This window comes from Panicum hallii, chromosome 1 (assembly GCF_002211085.1).
Source record: "Panicum hallii strain FIL2 chromosome 1, PHallii_v3.1, whole genome shotgun sequence".
NCBI classification, from domain to species: Eukaryota; Viridiplantae; Streptophyta; class Magnoliopsida; order Poales; family Poaceae; genus Panicum; species Panicum hallii.
The window spans coordinates 1,040,135-1,064,481 of NC_038042.1; the positions used below are offsets into that span (position 1 = coordinate 1,040,135).

At 47.3% G+C, this 24,347-nt stretch overlaps 6 protein-coding genes across 7 annotated transcripts; 1 reads left to right on the forward strand and 5 right to left on the reverse strand.

Annotated features, from left to right (window-relative positions):
* Positions 1–2,502: 2,502 nt before the first annotated feature.
* On the reverse strand, positions 2,503–6,492 carry LOC112875811 (heat shock 70 kDa protein BIP1). The gene is made up of 8 exons (XM_025939794.1): positions 6,310–6,492; positions 5,265–5,532; positions 4,965–5,179; positions 4,641–4,883; positions 3,780–4,259; positions 3,530–3,684; positions 3,353–3,435; positions 2,503–3,247 (listed from the first exon to the last, which is right to left on the reverse strand). The coding sequence occupies exons 1-8, from the start codon at positions 6,356–6,358 to the stop codon at positions 2,743–2,745; spliced, it is 1,998 nt and encodes a 665-aa protein (XP_025795579.1). The 5' UTR covers positions 6,359–6,492; the 3' UTR covers positions 2,503–2,742.
* A 1,291-nt stretch (positions 6,493–7,783) lies between these two features.
* LOC112875827 (transcription factor IIIA-like) lies at positions 7,784–13,829 on the reverse strand. 2 transcript variants are annotated; one of them, XM_025939820.1, is made up of 7 exons: positions 13,694–13,829; positions 11,238–11,381; positions 10,874–11,014; positions 9,034–9,313; positions 8,649–8,884; positions 8,396–8,539; positions 7,784–8,246 (listed from the first exon to the last, which is right to left on the reverse strand). In XM_025939820.1, exons 1-7 carry the CDS (start codon positions 13,820–13,822, stop codon positions 8,061–8,063), a joined length of 1,260 nt encoding a protein of 419 aa, XP_025795605.1. In that variant the 5' UTR covers positions 13,823–13,829; the 3' UTR covers positions 7,784–8,060. The 2 variants fall into 2 exon arrangements, with proteins under 2 accessions (XP_025795605.1, XP_025795613.1); XM_025939828.1 differs by lacking the exons at positions 10,874–11,014; positions 11,238–11,381; positions 13,694–13,829 and adding an exon at positions 9,715–10,287.
* Positions 11,561–13,660, reverse strand: LOC112875820 (pentatricopeptide repeat-containing protein At2g22410, mitochondrial-like). Its single transcript, XM_025939805.1, has one exon. It carries the CDS (start codon positions 13,380–13,382, stop codon positions 11,778–11,780), a length of 1,605 nt encoding a protein of 534 aa, XP_025795590.1. The 5' UTR covers positions 13,383–13,660; the 3' UTR covers positions 11,561–11,777.
* Positions 13,830–14,956: 1,127 nt separating the features above from the next.
* Positions 14,957–17,309, reverse strand: LOC112883559 (probable metal-nicotianamine transporter YSL18). The gene is made up of 6 exons (XM_025948873.1): positions 17,172–17,309; positions 16,903–17,000; positions 16,680–16,814; positions 16,215–16,404; positions 15,935–16,072; positions 14,957–15,790 (listed from the first exon to the last, which is right to left on the reverse strand). The coding sequence occupies exons 1-6, from the start codon at positions 17,307–17,309 to the stop codon at positions 14,957–14,959; spliced, it is 1,533 nt and encodes a 510-aa protein (XP_025804658.1).
* Positions 17,310–18,438: 1,129 nt separating this feature from the next.
* On the forward strand, positions 18,439–20,848 carry LOC112878761 (probable metal-nicotianamine transporter YSL7). The gene is made up of 4 exons (XM_025942972.1): positions 18,439–18,772; positions 18,890–19,145; positions 19,253–19,387; positions 19,478–20,848. The coding sequence occupies exons 1-4, from the start codon at positions 18,439–18,441 to the stop codon at positions 20,814–20,816; spliced, it is 2,064 nt and encodes a 687-aa protein (XP_025798757.1). The 3' UTR covers positions 20,817–20,848.
* Positions 20,849–21,373: 525 nt separating this feature from the next.
* Positions 21,374–24,130, reverse strand: LOC112903387 (probable metal-nicotianamine transporter YSL8). The gene is made up of 3 exons (XM_025972645.1): positions 23,552–24,130; positions 22,673–23,445; positions 21,374–22,589 (listed from the first exon to the last, which is right to left on the reverse strand). The coding sequence occupies exons 1-3, from the start codon at positions 23,898–23,900 to the stop codon at positions 21,645–21,647; spliced, it is 2,067 nt and encodes a 688-aa protein (XP_025828430.1). The 5' UTR covers positions 23,901–24,130; the 3' UTR covers positions 21,374–21,644.
* Positions 24,131–24,347: the final 217 nt, after the last annotated feature.

Consider the following 24,347-nt stretch of genomic DNA (forward strand, 5'->3'; position numbering starts at 1 on the left):
TCATTCACTGAAAATTGTCGTTCGTTGAATTTTAGCTAAGGTATGACACAACTTTGGAATGCCAACGTGAACATGAGTTGAAATAGGACCACAAAAGGCTACATGGTACTTCTAAATTGAAGACAGAATGGGCCATGGAGAAGCAGTGTAGTTTGATATATACACATGAAATTTTTACTAAATTTCAGGAACAAATACTAGCCTCAAGAGTCATTGTTTTATCGAGGTATAACAGATGGTGAGGAGCAAAAAATCTTCACCATTGGCAGCCTATCTGGAAAGGAACGTTTGCATCATTTCATGAAGCCAAATTTGATGGCGAGGTGCTCATGTAAATTATTTGAGTCTCACGGTGTCCCGTGTCGTCACATCATACAAGTTCTTAGAGCTGAGAAACTAATTGAATTACCAGACCATTATATTATGATAAGATGGCAGAAACGGTGTAAAAGGTTTGTCTTCTATATGCCACTATGCAATTGTGACATGTTCTATTCTAGTGATATTCTAATTCCTTTTTTTTGCAGGGCTGTATTCTTTGATGATGACGGTAACATACTAGAAGATGTACCTGCAGATCCTGTTGAGGTGGCAATGCGGAAAAAAAAATCAGATGCGCGCAACATGTTTGAAGATCTTATCCATATGGCAAAGCAATCTAATGAAGGAATGGACTTTTTAACTTCCAGTTTGTCAAATCTACAAGTAGCTATCAAAGACATGGTACCATCTGTTAGCAGTACCAAACAGGATGAAATTGAGTCTTTCATTGGTGCAAAAATTCCAAATGAAGTAGTCATTCACCCACCAAATGATCTCAGGTCAAAGGGAGATGCAAAAGAATTAAGAAAAGCAAGGAGATAGGCAAGGGAAAAGGCACTCGTACGTGCAGCAGCTGTAAGCAAATAGGGCACCATGATCCACGCAATTGCCCTAATAAATCAGTCCCTTAATATTGCTTTGTGTTGTATTATCTTGTTTGACTCATAACAATGTCAAGGAGAACAACGTGATATGAGAAGTTTCAGTACTTTCATTCCAGATTTGCTTGCTTTACAATTTCAGTTTACAAAACTCTGTACAATCTCTAAATATCTGTGCTATACAATGTCTGATTTGCTGTGCTATACAATCTGTAATTCTCATGGCTATACAATATAATTCTCTGCTATACAATGTCTAATATCGTGTGCTCTACAATATTGTCAATCATAAAGAGAGGCAGTAAACCCAGGGCCTTTGGCAAAGAAGATGCAGTGCTACTATCGATGTTCAAACCTGCAATTAGCGCAATAGTCAGAAAGTACCAGAGGCACAACATTCAAATTCACGACATTGCAATTAGCTGACAACCATCAATGTTGAAACCTGCAATTAGCGTAATACTCAGAAAGTAGACAGGGAAAGCTTCAGTACTACACGACAACGGCATGGGTCTGAGTGGAGTAGGAACAGTTGGATGCCGTGGTGGCAGAGGAGGATGAGGATGCCGTGGTGCTAGAGGAGGATGAGGAGGGCTCTTGGTGTTTGGGGGGGGGGGGCGGCGATGTTGCGGCGGCGCTAGTCGGAGGCTAGGGAGACGGCGGGTCCAGGTGGGCGCCGCCTACGAGGTCAGGCCAGGTGGAGGCGCCGGCGGTGAGGCGGGGCGAGCTGGAGGCGCCGGCGGTGAGGCGGGGCCAAGGTGGCGCCACAGCGGGGCCAGTGCGGCGTGACGACGGGGTGAGGGGCGGCGCCTAAAGAGCGAGCTTCTTCTCCGGATTTGGTTGGCCTGCCAGGACTCGGTGGCAATTTGGAAAGGAGCTGGGGGACTCATGTGTAAAAGTGCCAGAAACACTGGTGGCAATTTGGTTGAAACGTTGGATTCAGATCCTAGGATCCTGCGCCCACCAGAAAACCCTAGGAAAAAAATACTCCTCCTTACGATTCCAATTATTTAGCCGTTTTGACTTTTCTAAGATACACGACTTTTACTATGTATGTATCTGGACATAACGTGTATGCAGATATATAGTAAAATGTATTCTTATGTAGCTAGAAAAGTCAAAAAGATTAATAATTTTTAAAAACGGAGGGATGGATTACTTATTAAGCGGAGTTGGCTGTGTAGGTAGGAGCCCGAAAGGAACGACGTATTGGGCCTAGACGACATCATCTGCCAGCCCAGCGCTTTACAGCGAAAGCCCGTCTGGCCTTTTTTTACTCTTCTGTCTGCCTGCTGCTGATGCTCTCTGCCCTCTCCTCTGAGTTTTGTTTGCCACGCGGAGCAGATTTTCTGACTTCTCACTCCATAAGGAGATGGAGGGGCCACTTCTCTTGTTCAACTCAATCCTCTAAACTTTTCAAATTGATCATCCCATCTTTCAGATTCTCGTGCTCATACTTACCACCCCACCTTCAGGTCTCTGCAAAATTCGTTATGTTCAAAGCAATCAAACACGTCACCATTCAATCCAGATTCATAAAGTGGCACCACTTAACAAGCAGAGCAGAGGCAACCAAAGATAAATTCCCAAGCATCTTCTTTTCTTCACATAAATTCCGAATCGAATCCGCTATAACAACAAGAAAAATCACAAGGAAGTAAAAAAAACAGAGTTCTACACTCAGAAGACTAGAGACAGAGCAGCGATGCACCCATTCAGAGGAAGAAAGATTAGTCTCCGTAACTTTCCGGCCAGCCCCAAGAGTCATTCATATGCCCCCTCCTAAACACCATTACAAAATTTGGCCTTCCAGAACCATCTACAGCTCGTCATGGTCGTCGTCGACGCCGCCCTCGCCGTCAGCGCCACCACCTGGGGCGCCGCCGGACCTCTGGTACACGGCCGAGATGATGGGGTTGCACACGGCCTCCACCTCCTTGAGCTTCTCCTCGAAGTCGTCCTTCTCGGCCGACTGGTTGTCGTCCAGCCACTCGAGGGCCTCCTTGAGAGCCTCCTCCACCTTCTCCTTCTCCTCGCTCTCCAGCTTGTCGGCCAGCTTGTCCTTGTCGCCGATCGTGTTCTTCATGTTGTACACGTATGTCTCAAGCTGGTTCCGGGCGTCGATCTTCTCCTTCACCTTCTTGTCCTCCTCGGCAAACTCCTCCGCCTCCCGGACCATGCGGTCAATCTCCTCCTGGCTCAGGCGGCCCTTCTCGTTGGTGATCGTGATCTTCTCTGACTTGCCAGTGCCCTTGTCCTCAGCCTTCACGTTCAGGATACCGTTGGCGTCAACCTCGAAGGTCACCTCAATCTGGGGAGTGCCCCTGCAAAATTCACGTACCATCATCGGTCAGACAACACCGGACTCAATTCATTCACTAGGTTAAACACACAGACTGTTATCTCTTCTCTGGACAAAAGCAACGCACCTTGGAGCTGGTGGAATGCCAGAGAGGTCGAACTTGCCGAGAAGGCGGCAGTCCTTGGTCATGCTGCGCTCACCCTCAAAGACCTGCAGAGACGCAGATAAAGCAGGTTACCACCTATAGGACACAGCTGATAGTGGGAGTTTCCAGCAGAGTACAAAGCAGGCTGCTCGTCATTACCTGGATGGAGACAGTGGTCTGTTGGTCCTGGTAGGTGGTGAACACCTGAGACTTCTTGGTGGGGATGACAGTGTTCCTGGGGATCAACTTGGTCATGACTCCACCAACAGTCTCAATACCAAGGGTGAGGGGAGCAACATCAAGGAGAAGGATATCTGCACCAAAGGCAAAACCACACTTGTGTAAGCAGGATGATCTACTGAAAAATCTTCTAGCAGTCAAAAAGAGAGCACAGAAAGATGAGACGAACCTTTGGTCTCATCGCCACCCTCGCCGCTCAAGATGCTACCCTGCACCGCAGCACCAAAGGCAACAGCCTCATCAGGGTTCACACCCTTGTTGGGCTCCTTGCCATCAAAGTAGTCCCTCAGGAGCTGCTGGACCTTGGGAATCCTGGTGCTTCCACCAACAAGGACAATCTCGTGAATCTGGCTCTTTTCAAGGCCAGCATCCTCCATGGCCTTCTTGACAGGGCCCATGGTCTTGCGGAACAGATCGTTGTTGAGCTCCTCGAACCTGGCACGGGTCAGCGGCTCCGAGAAATCGGTCCCGTCGAAGAGGGACTCAATCTCAACACGGACCTGGTGCTGGTTGCTGAGGGCTCTCTTGGCACGCTCAGCTTCCCTCCTCAGCTTTCCAAGAGCACGGTTGTCCTTGCTGATGTCCTTGCTGTACTTCTTCTTGATCAACTTGATGAAGTACTCCATGATCCTCTGGTCAAAGTCCTCACCTGAAGACATGATACAACTCAGCTTCAGTCATGCCAACAACAATACAAGTTCACAGTAAATGTGCTAACAGATTGCTCAAGTAATAATTCACAGAGCTGAAGCAATGCATGTCAAGTAAGGGTGCAGACAAAATTCAACGTAAATACCACATTTATGATTGGTTAATTCATCTCAAACCAGAGCATGTATCATAATAAAATTTAAATGCAGATAGCATGTATATAATTACAATTATGTCTGAAGTCATAGCCATACAGGTTCTCAAAGAAGCCTATGAATGTATGTCATTATCATGATTTTATAGTAATCAGCAGCTTCATATTGCCTAAATGTGCTGGATAGTCAGCTGACTTAATGACAAAAAAAAACATTTCACTCACCTCCAAGATGGGTGTCACCATTGGTGGCAAGCACCTCAAACACACCGTTGTCAATGGTCAAGATGCTGACATCGAAAGTACCACCACCAAGGTCAAAGACAAGGATGTTCTTCTCGCCACCCTTCTTGTCCAAACCGTAGGCAATAGCAGCAGCAGTTGGCTCATTAATGATCCTAGCAACATTGAGGCCAGCAATGACACCAGCATCCTTGGTTGCCTGCCTCTGCGCATCGTTGAAGTACGCTGACAACATGAACAGAAAGATGTAAGCCACAACATAGATATAACAACTACTTATAGGTAAGCTGCAGAACCGTTACTAACCAGGGACAGTGACGACAGCGTCATTGATCTTCTTGCCAAGGTACGCCTCAGCAGTCTCCTTCATCTTACCAAGAATCATGGCACTGATCTCCTCAGGGCTGAAGACCTTGTTCCCTCCATCCTTGATCTTGACCTGAATGTAGGGCTTACCATCCTTGTTAACAATCTTGTAGGGAACAAGTTTCATGTCCCTCTGGACTTCCTTGTCCTCAAACCTGAACAATTGGGATTACAGTTAGGACACCAGACGTCCTCAGAAAGAAGAAATGTGATAAAGTGGTTGTGGGAGAGAGGTATTACTTTCTTCCAATGAGACGCTTGACGTCAAAGATGGTCCTCTCCGGGTTGACAGCTGCCTGGTTCTTAGCAGCCTCACCAATGAGCCTCTCGCCATCGGTGAAGGCAACCCATGAGGGTGTGATACGGTTACCCTGGTCATTGGCGATGATCTCAACATGACCGTTCTTGTAGACACCGACACAGGAGTAGGTGGTACCGAGATCGATACCGATCACAGTCCCGAGCTTCTTGGTCTCCTCCTTTGCAACTGAGAATGCAAACAGGGATCCTGCATACAGAACAAGAATGATTAAGTGACATTGACCATAAGGTTGCTCTGGACGTCACCAGAACATATACAGCAGCTACAACTGAAATGTAATTGTGGCAACACTGCCATCAGTAAAGAGCCAATGCACATACATCCCAACTACTCCACTGAAACTGAATGTGCCTCTATGGGAGGAAACTAGCCAGTTATATTCATCCCAATTCCAAATTCTATGCCCTTGGATGTTTAGGACATGAGATGAAAATCACAGTTTACTTCATACCCTTACATTACAACACCAACTCTTTGTCATACCATGATCCCGATCAAGCCAATCACAAGATCAAGGCAAGGCACCAGTTCAATTAGGTGTAATCAAATCGCTAGCTACTGCGAGAGCCCAGTCAGAGCCAGTGCAACAGAGTTTTACAGGGGGGAAAATCGCATTCACCACACCCATTCCTCGCGGGACAGAACTACCTACAAGTATTAGATCAAGGCGGTACTAGAAGCAAGGTTCTAAACCCTAGATCACATGAACAGGTCCTATCAATTATCAAACTGAGCACCCAGTCCTCGAACCCCCCGGGTGATCAACTTTTCTGATCCACCAGCCTCACTACTAATCAATCCCCTCAATTCATCACCCAATCCATTCGTACGTAAACATCGCAGATCGAGGCCAGAGCAGCAGTAAACCTATCCCAATCGCAGATCCCGTAGCAAATAAAACAAACGAACACGCAAAACCCCCCAGAGAAACCGCAGGGGGGACGAGACGAGATCGCGTCGTACCTGCGAGCAGGACGGCGAGCAGGAACGCGGATCCGCGAACCCGATCCATGGCCGCACCACGACCAGCTGCAGCACCAGCGCGCTCCCTCTCCTCTGGAAGCTTCTCCTCTCTTCGTGGGAGTGGCTTTTGATCCTCGGTTTCGAACTGCGCCTGACGAATCTGATGGAGAGGGGGAGAGAGAGGAGCCCCCGGCTTATATAGTGGGTTGCCGTGAACGGGGGCTCGGGATCTCGCTGCGCCCGTCGCGTTGGCCGGGACGTCATGCGTCCGACCTGGGCCAATAGGAGCGCGACGCGTGGAAGCCCGAGCCAATCGCGGTGGCCTCTGTGCTGGGGGCGCCGCGGCCGTCCGTGCAGCGCATCCGACGGCCGGGATGGGCTTCTTCCGCGCGGAGCCGTGGGATTGGTTGGGGTCGCGTGGCAGGACCCGGCCCGGACTCGGAATGGTCGGGACGCGAGAGAGGCGTGCCGCGTGGCTCCTGCGTCGACCGGCCAGCTGACATGTGGGCCCACGGGTTCTTCTCAGGCACTTTTTGTGTTTTTTTTTTCCTGAACAAAAAAATCGATAGGGCGGTTGGGAAATTCTAATAGGCAAATAAATCACTTTCAAGGGAAAGACTAAGCCAAAAACGTCAACACCTTTTTAACATACGCACGCGCACTCACCTCCTATTAGGTATCGGTGGCTGTCTGATCTTGATATTGACAAAATCATCAACATAGTATAATTATTTTGGTGCTTCAGTTTCCTGTTCTCCATCTCTTTTAATTTCAGCTCTTTCTCAAAACTCTACTCCATCACATTGTTTCTAGTTCAATCATTTATACCTTGATATAATATTTGAATGAACTTAAGAAAATGGTACGAAGAGATAGCAGTTTCAAAACATAGTTAGTTTGTTGTATTTCAAATATTGTGCACATGAACCTTCGGTGAGTAATTGACAAACATAGACCCAACTTCCATGTAGAGAAAAAGAATTAAATAAAACGATTCCCAAATGTTTTAGGACAAAGTTATTAGTAGTACATCGTAGAGTGGACCAGGCCACAAGGCTAGAGACTTACCACCAAAGAATGCCAAGCCTCCAACCTTGGTGTGGCTTTCTTGCAACCACGCAAGGCAAAAAGGCCATGTTGCAAGATCAAGCTCCAAAGGACAATCAATTATCTTAGGGGTAGATCCTGTGATGGAGCAAATTGAGGCGCTCTAAATCTAATTAAGCAGCGACTCGGAGGCGGCACCAAAAGTTCCCCCCTCTGACATATCAGGGGTCCACTTCATGAATCATGCCCGTCTTTTCTCCACGCATGCAGCAAGGAGAAAGGCTCGTGATAGATCTTGACTCACAGTATCAGCCTCGGAGCAGGAGAAATTCTTCCCTAGTTCTTCACAACCACCAAATGACTCGAACAAGAAAACACACAATTGAAATGCAAGAATCTTCCAAGAGACGGCAGAAACCCAACATTCTTCCAACAAACATAGCTCAGATCAGACATTCCATTTAAAAGTGCAATGGTCAAGATACACTAGTAGGGTGAGGACGTTAAATTGACTGGCCACAAACTACAACAGAGATAACAAGTTCCCTACAAAAGCTCAAGCGCTACTGTACTAAACTACTAATATTAGATCAGCTGCATTATACACAAAAACACACCTAACTACACCAACTTACATACCCCAAAATATATCCATGTACAGAACAGCGTGACACCTTCCCAGCATAGCAAAAGACGCCGCGTGGCTACTGAGCTGAATCATCACCACTCGATAGCAACCAGCGTAGATACTCCTCCCCGTCGTCCAATGACGATGCCTCGCCAAGAATGGTCACCCTCTTGCGTGTCAATGTCTCCACAGTCAGTGCTTTCCTCTTCCGTCCACCTCTCGGCCGCGAGCGCAGCTGCTCATCCATCTCCTCAAAGTCTCCCTGCATGTGGTACCTTGTTAATGATTTGATCACAAGGCACGAGCAGCATTATGCTCCAAAGATACAATTCAACGGCTCGTAGTTTTGTCTACGAGGACAAAGGCCATCTATTAGTTTGAAAATTATATAGGTCAGGTAGTGGCACTAACCTCAACGTATACATGTGCGCTGGATTTCTCATGGTTGTCCCTGACGTGCTTGTAGGTGAACGCCTTGCCGCACCCAGCAACTCGGCATGTGAAAGGTTTCAGTTGGTCATGGCATGCCTTCATATGCTTAGTCAGATTTGATTTCTGCAAAGGAACACATGAACATTTCAGTTCAAAATCTGCAAAACAGTTAAGTATTGGACTGAAAGGAGACATCACCAGGTACACTTGAGAATCTATAAATATTGCTTACATTGGAAAAGGAGTGATCACAACCATCAAAGGTGCATTTGATCCTTTCACCGGAGGGCACCTCGTCATGGGCTTGTAGGTGGCGCTTGATGTTCTTCTTCAGGTGCTTTTCCCCACACATCTCACACTGAACATGCTGATGGCAAGATTGGTTATGAGCCCTCAGGCAGTCAACATTTGTGAACATCTTCATGCAGCCCGGTTCACAGCACACTACCTCAATATAGTTCAATTTAACTGCAAGAAAAATATTACATAAAAACACTCAAATTTGGAGATCCCAAAAGCTGTAAAAAAATTGCACGGTCCTGATGAACATAACACCAAATAAATTTCAGTTAATTCGATTTAATATCCTAACTATATTTCTGGTAGTATTGACATACCATGTGACTCCTCGTGTTTCTTCAACTTTGAGAAATACTTGAAAGCCTTGTTACAGCCCTCCTCCTTGCAGATAAACTGCTGGTTGCTCTTAGTGACATTTTCATCCTCATGAAATTCCTTAACATGCCGTTGCATATTTGCCTTGATACTGAATCTCCTATCACAACCGTCCACAGTGCAACCAAACAACTTACCCTGATGCTTAAGCATGTGTCTATTCAAGTGATCTTTCCTTTTATAGCTGAAGGGGCAGTCTTCGAGTGGGCAAATGAAGAGTCTCTACAATCAAAGCAAGAACATGTGTTAGGAACATATTTCCATTCTGGTACTTTTTTTCGAAAAGTATTCTGGTACGTTTACAACTGTGGCAGATGCTTCAAACATTTTAACCAATCGATTATCTAAAACAACTCAGAATTATAAACACTATTGGATTATGATGAGGGAACCACACAGGAACTGTTAGCAACATCATTTCACTGTAGCCATTAAAATCAAATGTAGAATCTCGTTCAGAATAACATTCAGAAGAAACGGTATAACACAGAAATAGAAGAAAACGCTCTTAAACAAAAACGGTAAAAAGAATATACTTCTAAACTATGTAACTTCATGTGAAGTGAGCAACAGAAATATAACAAAGCAAAAAAAAAATCTCAGCTTTGTGAGTACTACTATACCAGGACTATTGGCACCATAGCGAGCTGAGAACCAAAGAAGAATGGCCCTAGCTTTCTGAGACGACAGTTTAATATTGGATCCTCAATCATCTCCTTAAAGCTCCCATAAGGAAGCCTGTGAAGACATGGCAGGATGAAGGGAGGATAGTCCACCCTTATCTCCAAAGAATCCATATACCCACCTAATGCTTACAGCACTAGACCAAGTTCAGCACTTCACTTCAGTACAATGTTTTTTCCTTGCATGGTGACAGGGTAAAGGACTGTTGTCACCATAGCGAGCTGAGAGCCAATGAAGAATGGCCCTAGCTTTCTGAGATGACATTTTGATATTGGATCCTCAAGTATCTTCTCGACCCCATGAGGAAGCCTGTGAAGACATAGCAGACTGAAGGGAGGGTATTTCCAGCCTTATCTCCAAAGGATCCATATGCATCTAATCTTTGCAGCACTAAACTGCTTAATGTCGACGAACAAAACTCAACACCATAACAAGCTAAAGGAGCCCGTTTTGCAAATGCCCAAGCTTCCTGAGATGATATTTTGATGTTGGATCACCAGATTGCCAGAGGCCTCCAAAGTTATAGGCCAAATAAAAAATAAATAGATAGCGAATAAGGAAACAAAGGAGGAAATGAACTCCCAAATTCACTGAATTCAAAAGGTGAAATATAAATTAGCACTGTCAACTATAAAACCGTCATGTGTGTTAAGAGTGAGAAGTAATTCCTTCATTCGAAATCAAGGGATGCAGTGTTTATCCAATGAGCACCATGGTAAAAAGAAAAGGAAAGTTTGCATAAGGACCAACCTACTCAATGAGCGTGAAGGAGGCAATCTTGTTGAAGCTTCACAGGTGGTCATCCCAACCTGTTACTAGTTCAGACAAGACGAAAATTGCCTCATCGCATTTTGGAGTTCTTTAAATGGGATCCAATGCTTCACGCTGTTAACTATCTATATCCTGCAAAACAATATTTAGTGAATCATGTAGTAAAAAAATAACAATGCTACAGTCAGCCTCACAAATGCATATAATATGCTTAAAGCATGTTCTTTACAAAATCTTAAATCTGACATGTTTCGGTCCATTAGTGCCAACACTATAAAAGAAGACGGCTCATATAGGACTCAGAAATGATGAATATTGAATACCAACCTCATTTGAGTGACTTTGCATGTGCTGCTTTAGATGAGCTGGTTTCTGGAAACAAGCTCCGCACTGTAGGCACCTATGTTCTTCCTCACAAACAATCTTTTCCCCATTTGAGTCGTAAGTTTCTGATTTGTCCAGTTCATCCTGCAGATAAATTTTGGGGAAAACTCTGGAATTATTGCAATGCTCCAAAACAATGATAATACAAAGGCAGTCATAAGAAAGTTAAATGATGTCAATATAGATAACTCAATAGAACACACTGATACAAGAATACAAACAAGATAAACATGTGGATATCAATACAGCCATTATCAAGGATAAAGGCACTGGCACATGCATCTAATATATCATAGAATGCTTGTACCTTATGATGTGCAACCATGTGAGCTTGAATCAGGCATTTCTTTGACCTGACAACAGTGCAAAATTCACACTTGTAGCGCCTTATATCCTTGAAACCCTTCTGCCCAACACTTGCATCTCCATCGATCTCATCTCCAGAACACATCTAACAATCACAGAATCACAATTAAAAAAAGGTGACATGCATAATCATGCGTTATAATGTAGGAAGCATCTGAATGAAACATTTCCATTAAATAGTTATTACAGATTCATATACTAAAGGAGAACAACATGCTATTTAAAAGAAATTTCTCTGAAACTTTGTGTTTGCAATGACACATGTAAAAGCAATCCCACCACATTTATAGTAATGCTTTACCATCAATTTAAAAGCATTAAATGTCTACAATTTTGATCTAGAGTCACATGGACCAAACCAATACGATCCCAATTACAGTAAGATTATCAAACTCGATTTATTAGTAATAAAAATGCTATTTTGTGGAACGACCCATATGAATGAATCACACTGGAAATGGACAGTATATGAATCTAGAATCTATATTATTATTTCTCCATCAACAAAGATGGATGAACCATTTTGTTCCCATGAAAATGATCTAAGCTCCATCCTAAACTGCCTATTCATGTACTCCAAGGTTTCATAAATTTCCCTTCGAGCATTGTGTGTCTTGTCCTCCACCAAGAATTCATGGACAACACCATCAACTTCTATCCAACTACACCCTGGTTTTTTGAAGATCTTCCTAGTCAACATTTGCTGCCTTATCTCTCGAGCTTCTCTCCATTTATTTGATGAGGCATACATGTTCCAAAGAAGCACATAAACCCCATCATCCCCAGGTTCTCTCTTCATAATTTCCTTTCCAGCAATCTCAGCCAACCTATCATTGTGATGAACCAGGCACGCACTAAGAAGTGACCTCCATATAACAATATCAGGTTCCACATTCATATCAACTATTAGAGCTTCGGCTTCCTCTAGCAGCCCTCCCCGTCCTAACAGATCAATCATGCATCCATAGTGCTCAATCTGGGGATCAATACTGTATGTTTCACGCATTGTGCCAAACAACTCTCTACCTTCTTCTATTAGTCCAGCATGGCTGCACGCAGACAAAACAGAAACAAATGTTACACTGTTCGGAACTACCCCAGACCTAAGCATGTCCCAAAAGAGCTCAAGAGCTTTCCTCCCATCTCCCTGGACAGTGAAACATGAGATCATAGTAGTCCACGTGAAAGCATCCTTTGATTGAACTTCTTGGAATACGGAAAGTGCCATCTCAATGCTTCCACTCTTTGCATACATATCCATCAGAGCATTGCTAACAATTATGTTTGAGCTAGCATTACATTTGCTTCCATATCCATGAATGATTCGTCCTAGATCCAGAGCACCAATGTCAGCACAAGCTGAGAGTACACCTACAATTGTGACATGAGTAGGGCGATGGCTCTCCAGTATCATCCTAGCAAAAAGCTCAAGGGCCCGTACAGGCAACCTGCCTTGTACATGACTAGTGATCAGTGCTGTCCAAGCGACTACACTCTTCACAGGCATCTGATCAAAGAACGATAATGCCAAATCCAATCCAGCACACTTAATGTAACCATGCAGCATGCTACCCCAAGTAATCTCATCTTTCAGAAACATTCTATCAAACACGAGTACCGCGGACTCAAACTTCCCACACCGACTATACATATCAACCAACGCATTTCCAACAACCACCTCAGAGTCCAATCCAAGCCGGAATATCAGGCCGTGCACCGCCCTACCAACCTGCTGGTCACCAGCCCCACCGGAGGCCGACAGGGCACCGACAACAGCAAAGCCGTCAGGGCGGTGACCATCGGAAACAGCAAGCGAGAACAAGGATACAGCCTCGCGGTGGCGCTCTAACTGGATGTGGAGGGACATGAGGCTGGTAAAGGAGACAAGGTCCGGGCGGGGGATCTCATCAAACAGCTTGCGAGCATCAGCTGCACGGCCAAAGTCAGCATAGCAGCGGAAGATTTTGCAGGAAACGGACTGGCGATGTGGGTGGAGACCCTGTGCCACGGCCTGGGCGTGGAGTTTCTGGAGCTCTCTGAGCGTTTTGCACTGGGAGAGAAGGTGGTGGCAAATGCTTCTATTCATCTACCTCCCCCCCCCCTCCTCAAGGCAAGATAATCTGCCCAGGTCTATGATCTTGCTCTCTCGAACGGCGACACCTGGAATTAGAGCTAAGATTACTGGGGAAACAACAACAGCTACAAAGCGACCTAGGGTAATAAAGACGATTTGCAGCTTGTTCGTCGTTCTTTCACTACCCACAATCAATTTTAGTCACAGGGATTCAAATTAGAACGGCGGGACAGGCACGAGATAAGCGAGCGAGCGCAGAGTGATGGAACGCGCGAGGTGATTGTGCTCGCGAACGACTCGAGAAAGGCGCGAGTGCTGCTCACCTCGGACTTGGAGGCTGAGAAGAACTCCGTTCGCCTGATCGCCTCTGCGCTTGCAGTTTGCAGTGGTGACTCGAGAGAGAATGGAGCGGCGGCGGCGGGAGGGAGAAGGGAGGGGAGAGGCTCTTTCATAACGTGGTTGGTTGGTCACCTCGAAACCCTAGAGGTCACAGATGGGCCTAGTCCATTTTGGGCTGAAAGCCCACCTTACAACCCATCCCTCGTGCGTATGACTGACAGCTGGGCCCCACTTATGATTCCCTCTTGCAAGCATGAAGCCCACTAGTCCAGCAGCTACTGCATCGCGTTGGCCCCTCTCCCTTCTCGCCTTCACCAGCGTTGCTCGGCGTTGTCCGTACACCGGCGGCGAGCCGGCGACAGGCGGCGTCATCTGAACAAGTACAGTAAGAAAAACCTCTCTCTTATCTTTCCTGTTTGCTACTGATACTTTTGTCATTTAGACTTAGTTTGATCCTTCCCTGCTAATGATTAGCTAGCTAATTGATAATAATTTTTATTAGCTAGCTCAACATCTAATGATCAGCTAGCTAATCGATAATGGTTTGTTAGTCATTAGCTGGATGTGTTTGGAGCCATAAGCTTAATTGTTAATATGGATGGACCATACTGCCCTTCTTCTTTTCGGCGCCACGAGTAATTTGATAGAAGGACCGAGGATAATAAGGTGTTTTTATATTTTTAAGTTGGGCTAGCTAATAGAATTACATGGTTTCAATTAGCTGAAGGATCATCGGCTAGTCCATTAGCTGATCTGTTTGGATTCCTAACAGCTAATTTTAGCTAACTAACCATTAGCTGGAGGATCCAAACAGGTCCTTAGCTGGTCTCAAGGAGCGTGTTTGTATTCGAGACGTGGTTGCTAACCGCCGGTTCCTAATGAATACGGGGAAATCGCAAAACCTAGAAATTCTTCCACTTTTTCTCGGTCCTCGCCAGCCGATGTTGCTTCGCATTGGTCAACAAATCCTTGGTCTCGATCAGATAAAGTATAAGGTGTGCTGGTCAAGGCGCACACTAGATATGCAATTTGACTGTACACAGTAGTGTTCTTCCCGTTCCACAATTGGAAAAAATTATTCTGTACTTACAAGAGCTCCTCATTACAAAATTTGAAGAAATACAAGGAGGGGGGGGGGGTATCCACATATGGCCAATAACTACCATTAACCTCTACAAAAATCGAGTCAGAAGGAGAATTTACACAAGGACTGTCTGCCAATTTACAGAGCTACCATTAACCACCCTTCAAGAAGCTTGTTTTGCTAGGAACGCGTCTACCTTCTCGTTCACATCTGAAGCCAAGAACCTTATGCACATTGGTGGAGTGACATTGTAAATCCCCATCAATGAGTCCGGTATCGCAAACATCCCTTCACCACAGATCAATCCGGATGCCACTACCGAAGCAAGAAGATTCGCATCTTCAGGGTCGACCTTGTTCCACGCTAGTAGTATTAAACTGCCGAAGCACATGTCTATGGATGTGGTAGGATGTATGAGAAATGCCACTGACATTGCAGCGATGCTTGGGATGTAGTGTTGGATGCGCCAATTCTTATGCATGGCGACCTCCCTAATAGCACCCGTGGCTATTGCTAAAAAGAAGATGGGTATGCTGAGTGCAATGGAATACTTTGGTAGCTCGACAAAGCCTCCAGCACCGACCAGGGCTATGATGTGGTAGACCCTGGCAAACGGCGCTGGGTAGCTTCCTATGGGGTCATGTAGGTAGCAATGATAGAACACCCAGAAAATAGTTGGGTTGACGATGCAGCCTATCGCTGTTCCAATAGCCTGAGCCAGGAGCATGGACCTTGGTGAGGTGAGTGTGAGATAGCCGGTCTTGAGATCTTGCATGAAGTCCCCAGCCATGCCGATGATCAGCGTCATGATTACACAAATCACAAGACCACCAACCACCCCACCCTTTGCAGCAGTGATCCAGAACCCAAATATCATGATCACAATCTTTGCGTACTGATTGTAGAGGTTCAGGTCTGTGATACCAGTACCATAGGCATTGCAGAATGCCAGGAGAGGGGCAAATATGTAGGCAACGATGATGTGCTGATATTTTATCTGGCAATAGATGTGTGGAACCGCAATTGTGGAAATAATTGCCAATACAGTGTAGCCAATGATGGCATAGGAGAAGGGAATGCTATCTTTGAGAAATATATGTGTCCTACGGCGATCATCAAAGCTAAGGACAGTGCGTCTTACGGCGTCCACGCTCCTGAAGGCATTGGTTGCTGCTGCTAGCTGCTGTTGTTTTCTACGTAAATTCCTCATTGCTTTGAATGGTATCAGGAGAAGCTGGAATAGCCCATCCCCAAGCATCATTGCTATGGAGATCAACACCTATTCCACATGAATGAATTGGGATGACCATAAGTAAGCATCGAAGGCAAATTTGTAACAGGAAAATGAACTAATTTGTTGTTAAATTGTTAGCAGTATTATTTATGTTGCTAAAGCTGTGTGAAGTATGTAGCATGATTACCTTGTACCCGTAAATGCCCATCATACTACTTTCCTTGTATGCTGCATTGTACCATACTCCTTTCTTGGATTCAATGTAGGGCAACATGATTCCCGAGGAGAGGATGCTACCAGCGAGCATTGAAATACTTACCACTGTTGGGCAGATCATTCCAACACCAACGTAAGTTGCAGAGAAATTAAAGTAGAAGCTGCAAGGATATAAAACAATTCTCATGACTAATTAGATTTTTCAAGCAGATTACGTGTTACTGGCACGTACGCTATACGCTTTCTAAAAAATATGTATGCCTTTAGAATTATTTTTTAGTTTTGTTAGTGTTTCTACCACAATGTCTTTTAAAGCATATTTTGCCTAGTTTTTTTGTCAAATAAAACTGCACATATAATTGCCCGTTTGCTGGTAGCATACACATCAAATTCGATTGTGTCCCCTTGTTTTTTTAATTGTTTATCTATTCCTTACCCTCTTTGGTATGCTTTGAGTCCAAACGTCGGGATCGAAGCAAGTCCACAGTTAGGTCCACCTGTGTAGAACCATTGAAAAATGTTCCAGCACAGGCTTCCTGCGAAGGATTGAAGCATGACAGACACTTGCCTCCTGCATTCAAAAAGTGCAGAAATGTAAGTGATTTAGTTATATGTTTACAAGTTCGTTAGCCAAATTATAGCAGTCATTAATGTCTCACCTTGCTTGCTGAACTCCTTGGGGGGTATGGAAGCTGTTGATGAGGTGTGCCGTAGCTGTGCCAGTTGCATATGTTAGCCGATGGCGGATGATCATGCTCTAAGAACACGCAAAAGAAAAGAAAACAAGAACACATTTAGAGGGGACGGGGGAGCCCAATTGCCAAATTTGTAACCTTGCTTGCGTTTACTCATTAGCTAAACGGTATGGATTTGATTATTGTGTATGAGCCAATATGGTAGCTGATATTGCAGTGGCAGTTATCATTACCTTCCTCATCGGAATAATGGCAAACAAGCCAACAAAGCTTATGAGTAGATAGAAGACTATCAATTTTCCTAGACTTGGTGCACTGATGTTTATGTCATCCTGTCCAGCTTTGGTCTCCACTGCTTCTCTTGAACTCATTGAGAGCAAGAATGATCCAAAACCCCCTGATAACATGCTAGCATAGAGGTGAGCCATGATCACATCCAATTATTTTGGTTAATGATAATTGCATTGATGAAGAAATTGTTACGAGCTGTCATCGAGATTTTCAGATGCATCCATGTACTCACCACTGGACACCATGGTGGCACACGCAACCACACATGTCTGGATGATGGTGTTCTCCTGACGGGTGAAGGGCTCATGGAACGCATCGAATCTCCGTAATATGTGCGTCCATATCTTAAGGAGAAATAGACTTAGCATGGCTGCTGGGATGTTGAGAGATGGCACCACCCCAGTCATGAAGACGAGATTCATGCCCACACTACTTAAGATGGTGCCAAGTAATACGCTTGCCACCACTGATCGCACGGTGATCTGCTCGGTCCATGCTCGAACCGGCTCTCCTTCAAATGCGTGCTCTGTTGGTGGGCCCTCCCTTGGATCACCAACTGGCTCCATGCTCTCTCTCTTTCCTCTCTCCAACAAATTGCATACGACCACTAGAACTTGAATTGGCTAAAAATGTTTGGCTCTTTATAGAGAGAATGAGGTTGCAGGTTGGGTTGTTGCAGCTGGTGGCATCGAGGGACAATTCTAACCACACAGTGTTGGGGAAACTAGAAGGTGATTAACGGACAAGACCGGGTGGCGATATGAGATATATTTCAATTTAATCGTGCCTCACATGCTCCGCTCTATTTCCTTGCTATTTTTAGTAGCAGTGCATTATTGGTTCTTGTCATTTTCTTTGAATGTGTAGTTTACTGCGCTTTGTGTTTGTCACGTGATGCTAATAATCTACTTGTTTTGATATGTATTATAGATTAGTCCCTCGGAGAAGGAACACACAACTATGATAAAAAGGCAAGCTAAAGATAGTTTTAAGGCAGCAAAGGCGGACACACTATACTTAGAAGGAACATTGCTCCTTAATTAACTACCATGCTCTCTATAAAAGCCTCCTCTCCCCTTCTCTCCCATCGCATCCAGCATTTGATTCTGTGTGTATGTCTTGGTTTTTTCCAAGACATACACACAGAATCAAATAAATAGCTAAAGCTTATTGTTCCATCAAAAGGAACTAATTATTAGTACCCCCACAATGGAGCATGTCAACGATCTCCAGGAAGGCATCTCAACAGAACGCGCCTTTGAGGCAGATCCCATCCCGTCGCTGTCGGAGACCATCACCCTACGGTCATTGGTGGTTAGCCTCATCCTTAGTGCAGCCCTCAGCGCCGTCGCCATGAAGATTAGCCTGAACTCAGGCTTCCTCCCACCGCTCACCATCCCCGCCGGCCTCATTGGTTTTTACCTCTCTCGTGCATTGATCCGTCTTCTTGATTACTTTGAGGTGGAACACCTGCCATTCACCCGCCAGGAGAACACCGTCATCCAAACCTGTGTCGCCGCCTGCTCCGCCATTACATTTAGTGGTATATATTTATGAGCACAGCATGCAAGTTTTTAGTCACCATACTCCATCATGTTGATATCCTATTACATTAATATTGGTTGTAGGTTGTAAAATGCTTCGCTAATTTCATTTTCAGGTGGGTTTGGAACGTACATCCTCGCGATGGGCAAGGAAGCAGCTGGAGGGGATATCAGGGATGGGAAGAATATTGTCGAGCCAAGCATTGCTCGGTTGATCACTTTCCTCTTCCTCGTCAGTTTCTCTGGCATGTTCATCCTCATGCCCTTCAGGAAGGTCATGATCATTCGACACAGGTTGACATACCCTAGTGGAATGGCCACGGCACAACTTATCAATAGCTTCCATACCCCTCAAGGCGCCAACAACGCAAGGCACGTATCATCAGCTAGCTGAATGAACTCAAAAGGAGTAAATCCATTTGTTGGGTCAAAAATTTGTATATATCCATGCCTACTTATTTATGTGCTTGCTCTTACAGGCAACAAGTGCACATGTTGTTCAGATCATTGGGGGGAACCATATTCTGGAACGCATTCCAATGGTTTTTCACTGCTACAAAGGGCTGCGGCTTCAGAGCCTTCCCCGTGTTTGGCCTTGAGGCATATAAGCGTGGGTACGTAACAAGGCTGTCAACCAACTAATCATCCATTTCACATCGCAAATGTATGGAATTAACGATTGCACATTCAATTTCATTGATCAGATTCTACTTCGACTTCTGCATGACCAATGTCGCCATCGGCATGCTATGCCCATACATAATCACTGTCTCCTTGTTCATCGGGAGTGTTATCTCATGGGGGATCGTTTCACCGTACATTGCAGCAAAGGAGGGTATCTGGTACACTACTGACCTTAGCACGGCAACCCTCAGCAACGTGAAGGGCTATAAGGTTTTCATTGGAGTGTCCATGATACTTGCCGATGGCCTCTTCAACTTCTTATCCATCATGTTCTGCACATTGTGCGCCATGTACAAGAGGCGCAGGCCACCAATGCCAGGACAAGCTGGCGGTGATGATGACAGTGACATGCAGTTGCCGTTCCACAGCCTCAATGCTGCTGAGCAGCAGAAGGCGATGCAGAGCTTCGACGACCGGCGCAGGGCGCAGGTGTTTGTCCGGGACCATATACCTAACTGGGTCAGCATTCTTTGCTACATCCTCCTGTCGGCGCTCTCCACCGTCGCCATCCCCTACCTCTACCCGCAGATAAGGCCCCACCATGTTGCCCTCATCTACCTGGCTGCTCCGGTCTTCGCCTTCTGCGACGCCTATGGCTTTGGCGTGACCGACATGAACCTGTCGAGTACCTATGGCAAGCTGGCAATGCTCGCCGTCGGCTCGGTCGTGGGCTGTAACAATGGCGGCGTGATTGCTGGCCTCGTCTCTTGCGGGATCGTGATGGCGACCATGTCCAACAGCAACAACCTGATGCAGGAACTCAAGACTGGGTATCTAACCCTGACCTCACCGCGCGCCGTGTTCATCAGCCAGGCGATCGGCACGGGGCTCGGGTGCGTCATCAACCCGGTCATGTTCTGGGCCTTCTACAAGGCGCAGGACGGCGACACCAACCTCTTCGACGCGCCCTACGCCCGGGTGTACCGCGGCATCGCCATGCTGAGCGCCGGCCAGAACGGGCTGCCCTTGCACAGCCTGTGGCTCTGCAAGCTCTTCTTCGTGCTGGCGCTGGCTCTGAGCGTGCTCCGGGATGTGGCCTCTCGGAAGCAGTGGCGCATGGCGCCGTACATGCCGAGCACCATCTGCGTGGCCATCGCCTTCGTGGTGCCAGCGCGCATGCCCATCGACATGTTCGTGGGCAGCCTGGCGATGTGCCTATGGAGGCACACGGACTCCAGCAAAGCACGGGCGTTCTCGGCGGCGGTGGCATCGGGGCTGATATGCGGGGACGGGCTCGGGAACCTGCTGTCGTCAATGATAGCGCTGACGCCCGCAACGGCGCCCATCTGCATCAAGTTCGTGTCGAGCAGCGAAAACGTCAAGTTGGACGCCTTCCTGGCTACACTGACTAGGACATAGCTTCTTCTTGGGATCTTTGTAAATTTTCGGTAGGGGAGACCATGGCATAGTTGCCGTGTTGTATCCACTTGTAATAGAGTTGCAGTCTGAATTTACAAGTGAATACAATTTTTCAGCTCCATGCGTGTGTCTGAGCACTGTTCATTCGCAGACAATATGATTAGAATTATTTGCCATAAGCATGCATCACCTTTAATTTGATCAATTTTAAATTGTTTTTGAATTGCAGGTTAAGTTGTTTTACATAGCAAGGCATGGTGGTAGTCAAAGCTGAGGGGCTGTTTGAATGTAAAGTTTCCTCTCTCTTTTTAATTGGAGTTTTGGAGGAAGAGGAATTACCATGGTTCTCTAAGATTACATAATGTTATAAAAGATCTTAAGGTAAACCGTATCGTGTCAAATGAAATACCATGGCAAGAACACAGAAGTTGGCCTTATTGTCTCATCTCCAAAAAGAATCTCTTTGAAGAAGAATAAATAGTGCCGCAGTTCCAAGCAGAGAACCTGAATATGCAAAGCCGCAAGCCGTTGAGCCTAGGACTGATTTGGTAGGGACATGTTAATTTCTCAAGATTTCATACAGTAATGCTGTTTTACAAGGATCAATCACCATCTTCTTCTACACTTAACAACTCAGCAAAATGAAGAAGAAAGTACATGCTGTGTCTGTATGTAACCCTACAGGTACAAGTACAATCAAGACGGCTAGCGAATCAAGAAATTAACATGCACTAAACTGTCTAAAGCTAACGCATTCATGTATGGTGAATTAATTAAAGCTGATGATGATTTGGAATGAGGCCAGCCAATGTATGGTGAATTCGGTGGCTATGTGGCTGCCGGGTTGCGCAGCGTCCAGAGGAACTCCTCGACCTGGTAGTTTGTCTCGGCGGAGAAGACCCTAAGGCACATGGGCGGGTTGATGTTGAGCAGCGACAGGATCGACGACGGCAGCGACCAGATGCCGTCGCCGCAGATGAGCCCCGACGCGACGGCCGGCGCGAACATGTGGGCGCGGACGCGGTCGGACTTGCTCCACAGGTAGAGCACGATGCTCCCCACGCACATGTCGATGGTGAAGAAGGAGCCCAGGAAGAAGGGCACCGCCATGCCCAGCGCGCTGGGGATGTAGTCCTGCAGCCACCACCCGCGCGTCTTGGCCACCTCCTTGAGCGCGCAGATGGCGATCGCGAGGAGGAAGAAGGCGAGGCAGAAGCGGAGGCAGTACTTGGGCAGCTGGTTCCAGCCGTTGACGCCCAGCAGCGCGATGCCCCGGTAGATCTTGGCGTAGGGCGCCGGGTAGCCCTCCTCCAGGCCGATGTCGTACGCCTTGTAGAAGATCCAGAACACGACGGGGCTGATGATGCAGCCGAGCCCCGTGCCCATGACCTGACTCACGAACATGGAGCGCGGCGAGGTGAGCGTCAGGTACCCGGTCTTGAAGTCCTGGATGAGGTCGGAGGCGGTGGAGACGATGCCCATCATGAGGCCGCACGCCGCGAGGCCGGCCACCACGCCGCCGTCCTGGGACCCGATGCTGGCGCCGAAGATGAAGATGGCCAGCTTGCCGTAGCTGCTGGAGAGGGACCAGTCGGTGAGCCCCGTGCCGTAGGCGTTGCAGAAGGCGAAGACGGGCGCCACCACGTAGGCCCACACCACGTGCTTGGGCTTGAGCTGCCGGAAGATGTGCGGGATGGCCACGACGGAGATGGCGGCCAGGAGCACGTACGCGCCGGCTGCGATCGACGTGGGGATCTGGTCCTTGAGGAAAACCTGCATGCGATTCAGCTTCAGAGCGGGAGCAGCCATGGAACATTGAACACACACAACGAACCACTAACAGCTAGATGAACGACCTGCGTCCGGCGGCGGTCGTCGAAGCTGAGCACCTGGCGCTCGTTGATGTCGACGCCGGCGAATGGCTTGGCCGCGGCCTCGGCGGGCTTGGTCCGCTTGAGGTACATGTCGTAGGTGGTCCGGACGAGGATGGAGAGGAAGTTGAAGAGGCCGTCGCCGATGATCATGGCGATGGAGATGAAGATCTGGTAGCCGTTGAGCCCGTGGAGGCTGCTCCGTGGCAGCTTGGCGTCGTACCAGAGCCCCCGCTTGCTCTCGATGTAGGGCCACATGAGGCCCCACGACACGACGGACCCCAGCAGCAGCGAGAAGTTGATGATGTAGGGGCAGATCATCCCCACGCCGACGTAGGTGGCGGAGAAGTCGAAGAAGAAGCGGCGGCGGTAGGCCTCCATGCCGAAGGTGGGGAAGGAGCTGAAGCCGCAGCCGGGCCCCGCGGAGTAGAACCACTGGAAGAGCGACCAGAGGAAGCTGCCGGCGAAGGACTTGAAGAGGATGGAGACCTGCTGCTTGGCCTGGATGGCCCCCTGCGGCGTGTGGAAGCTGTTGATGAGGTGCGCCGTGGCGGAGCCGCTGGGGTAGGTGAGCTTGTAGCTGATGATCATGATCTTGCGCAGCGGCACGATGGAGAAGAGGCCCACGAAGCTGACGAGGAAGAGGAAGGCGATGATCCGCCCCAGCGACGGCTCTTCCACGTTGATGCTCGTCTTGGCCTCGTCGAAGCCCTCGGCGATCTTCTTGCTCATGCCCAGGATGTAGGTGCCGAAACCGCCTGCATGCATTGCGTATAGATATCATATACACATATATGCATCCGATGATTTACATATATACATATATATAGCTATGAATCATCACCACCAACAAACAACACCGACCGCTGAATGCGATGCTGGAGCAGGAGATGACGCAGGTCTGCACGACGGTGTTCTCCTGGCGCGTGAAGGGCTTGGGGAAGATGCCGCATCGCTCCAGCGCGCTGGTCCACGTCTTCATGAGGAAGAAGGCGAGCAGGCCCGCCGACATGTTGAGCGACGGCACGATCCCGGACGTGAGGTTGAGCTTCATGACGATGAAGCTGAGGAAGAGCCCCAGAGCCGTGCTCACCACCACCGAGCGAACCGTGATCTGCTCCGACCACGCCGGCAGCTTCTCCCGCTCGAACGCCTTCTCCGTCGACAGCGCCTCCCGCGCCGCCGCCTCCGACGACGACCCCTCCGCCGCCATCGACGACTAGCTGTAGCTAGCTACCTACACAATTGATGATAGATGATGCCACCGGGTGGGATTGCTTCGATTCGACTCCCCTGCTGGTGCCGTGCCGTGGGTGACACCGGCCGGCCGGACCGGACGATCGAAGAAAGCGGCGGAGCTGAGGAGGAGAGAAAGCAAAGCAGGCAGGAGGAGAGGGATTCGACGTTTAGCGGTGGAGTTAATTAGTGGCTGGGAGGAACTGTCTGTCCCTGCCGTGCTCTCTCTAATTTCTTTCCCTACTCATGATGATAATAAAGAAATAATTAAAATGGGATTTAATAAGTCACTGAAAATGAAATGTTGCAAGGCACAACGACAGTGCTGATTAATCTGGAAGTCCTCTTCTCGTGTGGTTTTAATTTTTTTCTCCTCTATTTTTCTTTTCTTTTCTTCTTTTTTGCAGTAGTGGAGAGTTTCTTG

Bases quoted from the DNA above. Each gene is read 5' to 3' on its own strand.
- LOC112875811 (XM_025939794.1), bottom strand. From the start codon at position 6,358: ATGGATCGGGTTCGCGGATCCGCGTTCCTGCTCGCCGTCCTGCTCGCA. The intron at 4,884-4,964 runs GTTAGTAACGGT...TCATGTTGTCAG, and splicing joins CGCTGTCGTCACTGTCCCTG to CGTACTTCAACGATGCGCAG. The intron at 3,436-3,529 runs GTAATGACGAGC...GCGTCTCTGCAG, and splicing joins AGACCACTGTCTCCATCCAG to GTCTTTGAGGGTGAGCGCAG.
- LOC112875820 (XM_025939805.1), bottom strand. From the start codon at position 13,382: ATGAATAGAAGCATTTGCCACCACCTTCTCTCCCAGTGCAAAACGCTC.
- LOC112875827 (XM_025939820.1), bottom strand. From the start codon at position 13,822: ATGAAAGAGCCTCTCCCCTCCCTTCTCCCTCCCGCCGCCGCCGCTCCA. The intron at 9,314-10,873 runs GTTGGTATTCAA...CTTTGATTGTAG, and splicing joins TGCAAAGTCACTCAAATGAG to AGACTCTTCATTTGCCCACT. The intron at 8,540-8,648 runs GTAAGCAATATT...GTTCCTTTGCAG, and splicing joins GTGATCACTCCTTTTCCAAT to AAATCAAATCTGACTAAGCA.
- LOC112883559 (XM_025948873.1), bottom strand. From the start codon at position 17,309: ATGAGTTCAAGAGAAGCAGTGGAGACCAAAGCTGGACAGGATGACATA. The intron at 16,405-16,679 runs GTAAGGAATAGA...ATATCCTTGCAG, and splicing joins CTCAAAGCATACCAAAGAGG to CTTCTACTTTAATTTCTCTG. The intron at 16,073-16,214 runs GTAATCATGCTA...CATGTGGAATAG, and splicing joins TGGGCATTTACGGGTACAAG to GTGTTGATCTCCATAGCAAT.
- LOC112878761 (XM_025942972.1), top strand. From the start codon at position 18,439: ATGGAGCATGTCAACGATCTCCAGGAAGGCATCTCAACAGAACGCGCC. The intron at 18,773-18,889 runs GTATATATTTAT...TTTCATTTTCAG, and splicing joins CTCCGCCATTACATTTAGTG to GTGGGTTTGGAACGTACATC. The intron at 19,146-19,252 runs GCACGTATCATC...TTGCTCTTACAG, and splicing joins CAAGGCGCCAACAACGCAAG to GCAACAAGTGCACATGTTGT.
- LOC112903387 (XM_025972645.1), bottom strand. From the start codon at position 23,900: ATGGCGGCGGAGGGGTCGTCGTCGGAGGCGGCGGCGCGGGAGGCGCTG. The intron at 23,446-23,551 runs GTCGGTGTTGTT...CAATGCATGCAG, and splicing joins CTCCAGCATCGCATTCAGCG to GCGGTTTCGGCACCTACATC. The intron at 22,590-22,672 runs GTCGTTCATCTA...AATCGCATGCAG, and splicing joins ACGACCGCCGCCGGACGCAG to GTTTTCCTCAAGGACCAGAT.